Source organism: Nicotiana tomentosiformis, chromosome 1, assembly GCF_000390325.3.
Source record: "Nicotiana tomentosiformis chromosome 1, ASM39032v3, whole genome shotgun sequence".
NCBI lineage: Eukaryota > Viridiplantae > Streptophyta > Magnoliopsida > Solanales > Solanaceae > Nicotiana > Nicotiana tomentosiformis.
In genome coordinates, this window is record NC_090812.1 from 107040568 (window position 1) to 107051268 (window position 10701).

Sequence of the window (10701 nt, forward strand, 5' to 3'; positions counted from 1 at the left end):
TCTTGGTTGGAAGTGGAGGGCGCTTACTACTAGAGCAACCACCTACTCTTGGTTAGGGCTTGGGATTTGTTAAGAAGAATTCAATGTTTTGAGGAATAAAAACACCAAAAATTTTCACTTTATGTTTTTGACTTTTGGCCAATCAACAAGCTTGGACGGAAGCAATTGAGCATGGGAGCCGGTCTAGTTGATCTTTGATATACACAAGTGACGATCAGATTGAAACTGAATGAATATAAAAGGAGAAAAATTGAAATTTTAGCAACGGAGTACCATATTATCACCACCCCAAACCCCCCACCACCCTTCATGATTAAAAGGATTAAACGTGAATAGTTAAGTTACTTTTTAAAAAAAATCGTAATACTCGAACCAACGTGCGCACACCTTGACTATTCAAATGAAGCACGGATACCGATAGCTCGACACACCATGCTTAGGCATTTAATAGTAGTAAAGTTTCTCACCAGTGAGCAAGGGCGGCTCAAGTATATGCGGGACGACCTAAAACCAAAGTTTAATATGAGGGCTAAATTTTTAAAAGAAAGTTATACGATATATTTTATTTAAAGTTCTATGGTAAAAGATTCTTCAAGAGAAATTATGATTTTATTATTAACATTCTCATCAAAATTTTTATTTCTATGAATTATATACTCAGATTCTATATTCATCTCAAATGCAAGTCAAATAGTTGCTCTATTTACATATCTAAAAAAAATTCTTTTATATGAAAAACTCTACTTTTATTCTAAAAGTGCTAAAAAAAATTAAAATACCTATAAACCTATTATTACTAAAAATAAGCCCCTCAAATTTGGGGGCCTAAGGCACAAGCCTTACTTGTGACAAGGTTAGAGCCGGCTCTGCCAGTGAGTAGCCAGAATGTATCAATATGGCTTAGTACTACCAACAGTTTTATAGGTAGAAGGATGCAATAACAACAAAATTTCTCTTGAGGTTCAGATTATATTCCTCCCAAGTCATAACCTTGTTGTATTATGAAGAATCATTAAGATTAAACGCAAAATATCTAGGGTAAAAGAGGCAGTTATTCTCTGCCTAACAAATGATATATAGAAATAAGAATGGGAGGGAGACTCTGCATTTCATCTTGCACATACAGAAGATAAAAGAAACTGAAAGGAAGTGAAGAAACAAGAACAGAAAAAGAAAAGAAAAACAACAGAGAGGTTGTCAACACAAGAAGCAAATTAGGAAGTCCCTGAAGAGCCTATCTGCATTTACACTTGTAAAACCTGGTAACAAAGCCCAACCTTGAGCAAAATATACAAAACTTACACCAAAACCCCACCATTCAGTCACATTTACGACTAACAAAATTGTGAAAAAGGACCAAAAAGAGGAAAAGGAAACAAAAAAGAAAAGACAATCTGTAACTTTTTTAATCAAAACCAATTTAAGAGGAGAAGAGACCTGAAAACCAGAACCTCAGACCAGTTCGCGATCATGAAAACTATTTCTTTGCAAAGAACAGAGGAGAAGTGGCACGCTGTATATTTGTCTGCTTCCTTTTTTCCGGTTGGTTATCTGCAGTTTGGCTTCTCCTTTCCTACTATGAGCTGTAAATAATGATGCACCTCTCTGCAGCTTCTCTCTTCTGGCACGAAAAGCTCAGCAGCAGAATCTTCCATAAAGGAAGTAAATAAATTAATTAAAGTTGAATAAAAGGAATCCTGTAAAAAGCAAGGCATGGTAATATTATACAGACCCAGAAAGGTAAAATTTTGATAGGTGATAAGGTACATATCCATAGGTCATAGAGACAAAAATATAGCAATAATTCTTCAAGTGCATAGGATGTGGCTTAGGCAAAGTCCAAGGCCATTTATAGTTGAAGCATCTATCTTAGCAAAACCTGAATTACTAGGAGTCTCGTTTATAACAACTCATCAAAGTTAGTATTCTCTGTCAATCCTCATCCCCCAACATAATATTCAATGATAAATGTAGAAAACAATCTTTGCACACAAGAGATCAGGGTCACTAGAATGCTAGTCATTTAAATAAAGGCTTACCTTGTATTACTTGAAACTTCAAAAAAGTCATCTCGTCTTAATCTCAATTTTCCGTATTTCTTGCAGCCGATGAGCTATTTCCTGAATAAACTGTATCCCCTCATGTCCATTCTGGAGCGAGTTAAAAGCATGCATGAGGAAATTACAGTCATTCTCAAGTGCTTGTAACCTCCCATTAAGCTCTGAAATTTCATTCCCCATAGCAGCTACATCAATATCACCTCCAAGAGAGGAAACTTTTTTATGCTTAATGTCCAAATTATTCTTATCTTCACTAACAATACCATTGCCTATATCGGCAGGCTTGTCAGTGGAGCCTCCATTTGATTTTGGAAAATCATTGCGCGTGGATGAAGAACTCTCCTCCTGTTGGGAATTAGTACTTCTCATATCAGCAGTTTTTTTCTTGACATGATCATCAACATCTTTCTCTATCCTTTCTGAATATCCATTATAAGGAACATTATCTGAGACCTGTCTGCCAGAAACTTGAAAAAGCTTTTTCTCCAAGTTCTTCAGATGTTGTAAAATGCGGAACTTTTCATCCTCGAAGTTACATATTGAATCGTTAAACTCTCTAGATTTATCACAGTTTTTGGATATTTTAATAGTTTTCGAATCTGAACTGCCACTGAGCTTGTTCTCAATATGATCTAGACTATTATTCTCAGTCATTACTTTTTCCCCTTTCTGGTTTTTATCCTCCTTGCCTGGATCCTCTGCTGCTAATTCATCTGTATAATTATTCCTAAATAATTCTAATTCTGCTTCCAGATCTTGCAACTCTTTCTCCCTTTCAGCAAGGAGATCGTTAGCTCTTTCTAGTGCCTCCATATCATACTCAGCTTGTTCTTCCATCATTCTTAAATATTGCAAAGCCTCCATATGAAGTGATGCCTTCTCCTCTTGCAACCTTGTGATCATAGCCATTGCCTGATTTGCAGCAATGGCTGAAGCACTTCTTTCTTCCTCCAGTTCCTTGTACAGAGCATTTATGCATCTCTGATCATGTTCAACTTGTCGTTTCAACCTATCAACAATACTTTCGCCCTCAATTTCATTGATGCTGAATCCACCTGCTGGTTCATTACCAGAATCATCTCTCTCCACGAAGGTTGATTTTTGATGCAGACGTACCCCGTCGGAGCTAGAGGCATCACTTCTTTGGTGGTCATCGCCATGATCATAATTCCTATGACTTGCAGTTTGAATTTCATCCATCTCAGAAGTAGAAAGTTGGGGGAGTGACTTCATACCTTCTCCAGCTTTTCCAGCATCACTTATTGCACTTGGTTCTCCAAGCCTATCTGATACTTTTCTCTCTCTGTAGCTCAGAGAAGATATATCGGCTTGAATTTGGTTTGGTATAGATGAAGCACTGTCATCTAAATCAACTGGAGCTTTCGCATTATTCTTCACAGTTAAGTTGTTTCCTTCATCAGTTGCTTCAGTCAAATCTACAAAATCATTTTATAAAGACAAACAAATGAAAAATAGGAACTCAACTGCTTTTCTTGGAAAAACAGAACAAGCAAGTGTACAAGACAGATACAGACGCACAACAATCAAAGGCAAAGATCAGCTTACTTGTCTCTTGGGTGTTAATACTGGACGAAGAAGGTAAATTAGTTGCTGATATGAGCTCCGACAGTACAAAGAGATCTGAGATACGAGGAAGAAAAATGTTCGGCTGTGAAATCACTCCTGATGTGTGATGATTTTCTAAAATTTTGGGCGACTGGGTGATATTATCTAATGAAATGAGCTCTGGCACTACCGAAGGACTGGCCTTAGGAGAAAGATTTTCCCAATCAAGTTCTGCTAAGCCATGCCCTACGAAATCATCACATGCCTGAAAACACACATTTTTGCCCGAGCTGGCGGCCAGCTGCATTGGCTGATCCAGAAGAGAAGGCCTGGATTCAGATGATTGTCGAGCCTGATTCTCTGGAGTCGCAGCCTCAGTTCCTATTTTCTGTGTTATTCCTTTGCCACTTCGAACATTATCTTCTGATCTAGAATCATTTTTACAGCGAGTAGCAGAACATCCGTCATCATCATCAGAAATCTGGATTTCAGACTCAGAATCTGAAGTAATCTTCAGCTCTGTATATCCTACATGTGATAAAGGGTCAACACCAGCAGTCCTTGCCCTAGGTGAGTCTGGCCCAGAAATTTTATCCCTGATTTTCTTAAAGCTATCACGGCGGCTGAAGCGGCTACGACCTGGTGCTCGTGGCAGAGGAGGTTTGACATTGGCCTTAGAAGCTCCAAAACCAACTGAAGTTAGTTGGAGCAATCTTTGAGCACTAGATCGAGCTCTCCACGTCTTCTGACAACAAGAACAGATCCACGGGCCAGGAGAACTAGGTATAAAACTCTTATTCCCCAGTTTAGCCATCATCAAATTATCCGACTCTTTAACAAGTATGTTTTCAGTAGCAAACGATACAAGGCATTCTTCACACATAGCACGAACATCAGCAAGATTACCATGAACATGACAAAACACTTGAAATGATATCTCCTCTTTATGGTTTCTGCACAGAAGTCTCCTGTAACATCCAGTTTTCTTGTCCCCAAATATGTTATCAAACCGTGAGCACAACATACACGGCGTCTGCAACTCATAGTAACAGGCAAATTTGGTGATCAAGTATGACAATGCCGCATCCAGAAATAACATAAACATCAAGAACCATTCACAAGCCGCAGAAGACAAGACTATCATAAATCCCCGCGGATTTCTCTGTTTACCAGGTGAAATCCCTCTTGCAGCCATTGCCACAAAAAAGAATCAACTTCCCAAATCACATTACATTTCCAGTGAACCAAACCAATGAGCACTTATCAATCACTAAACAAAACAACAACAATAATTCCTCCTCAATCCAAAACTAATTGGGGTCAGTTATATGAATCTTCTATATCCATTAAGCCTATTTGGGGCCATTTTATGTCAATCACTCACCACATATATAAAAAAAATCACCCTTTCTCAATTCTATATCAGCAAATCCAGTATTAGACAATAGACCCTGGAATTAAACCATAGGAAACAATCAATAATGCACGCAAATATGAAAAATTACAATTGACCCACAACACACACATTTGCATGCGATAAAATGGAAGAACAAACGAAACATAAAATAAAACCCCAGAAAATGATAAAATGAATTGACGTAATTTTTAACAAGGAAATTAAAAGATCATACCTACCAGAAAATGATAAAATGAATTGACGTAATTTTTAACAAGGAAATTAAAAGATCATACCTATGGATTAACAGAGAAATTGAGGAGATTAAAAGATGAAAATCACCATCATCAGTACCACCATCATGATTTAATTATTCAACCAATTGGAGAAGGATAGGCGAGAAAGGAATGAAGGGGCGGGCTGAAAATTACGAAGAAAACCTTTGGTCCCAAAAAATGACTGACCGTTGGAACAAACAGAAATTCAGATTCCTGCTTGTTTGCATAAAACAAGACATAGTGCTTCCACCTCGATAGCTGACTTCTCTATCCTTGATATTCTACACTTCTTTTTTCCTTTTTCCTTGTTTTTTTACTTATGTTTTTATGTTCTGCGTTAATTAATCGTGGTCTAGTTTGTTTTCTTTTTCCTTTTTTTCCCCTTTTCCCTTTTGGTGATTTGCAATTAAGCATGACATACGGGGTCCATTTTACAATTTGTATTATTTTTAGATTAATATTGGTTGTTAAATACATGGGTGTCAAGTGGGCCGGTTGGCCGGAGCTTGGACGGGTCAAAATGGGCTGAATTAATAAATGAGCGGGTTAAGTTACTTAGGCTGATATTGACTAGGTCAAAATTGATTAAAATTTGGGTCGTAGCTCAATCCGTCTAACTTTTCCCAAGCATTAATTAATGTGCATTGCTTTCTTATAAATTATTTAATTATCAAATAAGACTTCTTTTCTTATGTTATGGTCATATATAACATATCAAACAAAAAAATTATTATTTTAAAGATATTTTAGCAAAATTATTCATGAATCAATTTGAACTAAAATCAGCCCAACTTTAGATGTGCTGAGACGAGTTGGGTCAAGATGTTCTGAGTTCAACAATAAGCGGGTTAATAAGCGACCAAACCTTGGACGGATTGGGGGTTTGAATGGGTTTATACTTAAATTGTCACCCATAGACTTAAAGATTAAAAAGCTAATAGGACGAACTGCAATATTGTGTCGGTTGTTACATCTTCGGAGTTAGAATAAGAGTATTATGCATATGTGTGTACATATACATGAGGTTCAAGTAATAATAACTGATATATTCTTTAAAACGACTAATCTAACATTATATTGGTTGATTCTAAACTAGTATTAGCACCCAAGCGAATACGCGGACATTAATCATGTTAAATATTTGAGTTATTTGGATTATATGTACATAATCTTAAAATTTCAACCTTCCCGATAAATATAGATAATCATTGGATATTAATTAAGAAACACTACATGAAAAAGATTGACTATTTCTCAAATCTCCTAGTTATAATTCTATTTTTTTGGTATCATTCTCGTCGGTGTCATTGGATCCTAAAAATAGTCAGGAAGCAAAATATTAACTCATATTTATGGCAAAATAATCAAAGGTTGAGACTATAAAGGACTCTTTGGATACGACTTGACTCTTTCACTATTACTTGAACTCTTATTTAGTGTGTTGATATCTTTCAAAAAATATTTTTATTTTAAAATTTCAGTTTCTACAAATTTATTTATCAATAATAATTATTTTTATAATAATGTAAGTGAAAAATATTATCCTTAATTCAAAATTCATATTAGTCGACTATCTAAAAATTTAAAATATTATTTAGCTAGTGAATTTCTTTTCCCCAGTATGACTCCATTTTGATATTTGACATTAGCCATGTTAAATATCTGAGTTATTTGAATTATATGTAAATAATCTTAAAATTTAAACCTTCTAGATAATTATAGATAATCGTTAGATATTAATTAAGAAACACTAAATAAAAAAAGACTAATATTTTTTCAAATCTCGTAGTGATAATTTTATTTTTGCACCATTCTCACGGTGTCATTGGAACCTAAAAATAGCCAGAAAGCGAAATAATAACTCGTATTTATGGCAAAACACAAAGGTTGACATAATATGAACAATTCTTTGGTTATGACGTGACTCTTTTACTACGACTTGAACTCTTATTTGGTATGTTGTTATCCTTCAAAAAATATTTCTATTTTAAAATTTTAATTTCTAAAACTTTATATATATTTCAATAATGATTATCTGTATAATAATGCAAGTGAAGATATTATCCTTAATTTAAAATTCACTTTAATCGGCTATCTAAAAATTTAAATAATTCTTTAGCCGGTGAAACTTTATTTTAGTATGACTCCTTTTTGAATTTATCGATATCTCTAGCCACAAATTTTAAATTTTGAATACGCTATTTATACAGATTTTTTGTTCTTTGAATCACTAAATGTTAAATTAGTTGATTGTTATTATATAACATTGCATATATTATCTTAAAATTGCCAAGTAGTTTTTTCTCGACGCCATACTTGGCTTAACCTCAATGCGAACTACTCAAATTGTATTTAAATTCAAATTCGAATATCATATCAGTTTGTTATTAATAGTGATTTTTTAAAAACGACACAAAATGTAAATTAAAAATAAAATTCTATGATATCCTTATATTATAATCTATGTATATGAGTTGAAAAAGAATATTTGAAATCGATGAGATTAACTTTCAAATTTTTATACTCAACAAAGGTGAAACAAAATAAAAAATTCGTTGTCATCTCTTATTTATGGTTTTTAGATTTTTCATACATTTTTTCTAAATTTATTTTCTTTTATCTTATTTTTTATGTCTTTTTTATTTTGTTACAATAAATTAATTTATTTCGCTATAAAAGGATGAGTTTTAATAGAAATTATCTACATAAGAAATTTATTTATATTTTTAGTCTTTGGTTGAAATTCTTTCATATTTTTTCTTTTGGCTTTATCTAATCAACCTAAATAGGTTCTCACCCAACCATTTAAATTAAAAAATTGAAGGATGTGTAATTTATATATAATCCATATATAATATGTGTATAATCCTGTGTTGTTTGTATATCATCTATGTATATTAGCTATAAAAAGTAAACAATACATTTAGCGGGATATTTATGTAAATATTCCATAGGATTTCGGTTTCTTGATTTTATCCATGATATGACTTCTATTATAGTAATTTTAAAAACTCTCTACTAAAATTCAAAAATATCTTATATTTTTATTTTTAAAATTACATTATATTTTAAAAAATAATCCCATTTCGAATAATTTGTTTTCATTTTTTTTTAAAAATTCACGTCATACCAATTTTGTTTTAAAAAATATACTTTTTATTATACTTAAAAATCGTTATAGAAATTATCAATTAGAAACCAATATTCCTCTTATTGAATTCGAGAAAAAAATCTTTCACAAAATCTAATAATTCAAAACTAATATTCTTCAACGAAAAAAATATTATACCTTTGCAATGTTGGCTTGACTGCACCTAAATGAAGAGATTTCAGCTTATACCCTTCAATTCCTAGAAGGTGCTAAATTGAAATTAATGATAGCAATTTTATAGCCAATGTTTTGTTATTTGTTTGATATCCATTTATACAAATTGACTCTTCAAACAAACATTCTTCAAAAGAATTTTTTTTTAATTTTAATTTTAACTGATTTTTGTGATGTTTCTTTCTCCAGCATGTAGGTTTACTTCGTTATATAAGTAAGTAAACGTTTATTCGATTTTTAAACTCCTTTTTGTTATCTAGATAAACATAGACGTGTGTGTGTGTGTATGATATATATATATATATATATATATATATATATATATATATATATATATATATATATATATATATATATACATACTTAATTCGGTTAATGGTCATACTCAATCATGTTAAGAACTTTTGTTATCTTTTCTAATTATTTAAATACTACTTCGCCTCTGACAAAAAAAAAAAAACTACTCCATATAACAATATTCGCTTTATTCAAATCTAGCTATAGTGTTTTAAAGAACTATAGTTATAGGATTTTAAATGTGAAAGAGTTTTATTGTTATACAGAGTAGTTTTTTTTTTTTTTGGTCAGAGGCGAAGTAGTATTTAAATAATTAGAAAAGATAACAAAAGTTCCTAACATGATTGAGTATGAACATTAACCGAATTAAGTATGATAACATGATAATAAAAGATAAATTTTTATTTTATTTTAATTCAAATTATATATATATATATATATCAAATTCAGTTTTTATATATAGAATAAAGTTACCATATACTATTGACATTTATTAGCTTGCCACTTGGCTTAACCATAATGTCAATTATATATGGTAACTTTATTCCTTTAATATATATAGAGATATAGATATATAGATATAGATGCACATATATAGAGAGATATTATTGGTCTAAGGGAAAAAAGAGAAGCGGGAATAAAAACATACTCGCAAAATTTTACCTTCAACAACCCGGAGCAGAAAATAAAACTAGGAGAGAGATATATTCAATAGAAAAATGAAGTTTGATTAAACTAGGAGAGAGATATATTCAATAGAAAAATGAAGTTTGATTAAACTAGGAGAGAGATATATTCAATAGAAAAATGAAGTTTGATTAAACTAGGAGAGAGATATATTCAATAGAAAAATGAAGTTTGAAGAGGCTGCGTCACAATGAAGATTCTATCAATACTTGCATTATATCACGTTGGAGTACTCTTTGGACATCTTCTTGTATTTGGTGCCAACTTTGAGCAGAATATATACCTAAACTGTGTGCTAAGTCAGCTGGTTTCGATACGTGCAAGCATTTTGCATTTTGCATTTTCCACGCTCCCCTTTATTTGAGAGATACTATATAATCAGTTGATTACATTAGTTGTACGCAAGTTTATCGTTCGGTTTGAATCGGTTTTTTCCTAAAAAGAAACCAAATCAAGTAAGTCGATTTTTCAAATATTGAAACCAAATCAAACCAATTAAGTAGGTTTTTATCGATTTTTCGGTTTTTTCGATTATTTATCAGGTTTTTTCTTAAATATGAGACACACTACCAATCGCATATTCCGACGATTACATTTTCAACGTAACACTATCAAATCAATTGCTCTTTGAGAAATCTATCATTTATCAAGATATATTGATGATAATTGAATCAAATAGTGATGAATAATTTAAGTACTCAATTAAAAATCGATTATTTTTAATATGAAATAAATTCTTGTACTTAGCAAAAGAAAACTACCAATCAAACTGGAATGTAAAGGCAAAGAATTTGATTAATATAATAGCAAAGAACTAGACTAAAAATACAAATGACTAATATGTACCATAAAATTTTAGAAACTTTATATATATATAGGTGTAATAATAAATTTAAATAGTTTCTTTTATAATCGGTTTGGTTCGATTTTTTTCGGTTATTTTTTTTATTAAAATCAAAACCAAACCAAATTTGATCGGTTTTTAAAATTCAAAACCAAAACCAAACCAAACTTAAAAAGTATCGATTTTTTGGTCGGTTTAGTTCGGTTTTCGGTTTGGTCCAGTTTTTCGGGTTTTTATGAACACCCCTA

The 10701-nt window shown here is 32.0% G+C and overlaps 1 protein-coding gene across 1 annotated transcript; it reads right to left on the reverse strand.

The window, feature by feature from the left end:
• Positions 1 to 1194: 1194 nt before the first annotated feature.
• LOC104104974 (probable myosin-binding protein 4) lies at positions 1195 to 5615 on the reverse strand. Its single transcript, XM_009613195.3, has 4 exons — positions 5319 to 5615; positions 3627 to 5077; positions 2040 to 3496; positions 1195 to 1648 (listed from the first exon to the last, which is right to left on the reverse strand). Exons 2-3 carry the CDS (start codon positions 4819 to 4821, stop codon positions 2067 to 2069), a joined length of 2625 nt encoding a protein of 874 aa, XP_009611490.1. The 5' UTR covers positions 4822 to 5077; positions 5319 to 5615; the 3' UTR covers positions 1195 to 1648; positions 2040 to 2066.
• Between the last annotated feature and the right edge of the window lie 5086 nt (positions 5616 to 10701).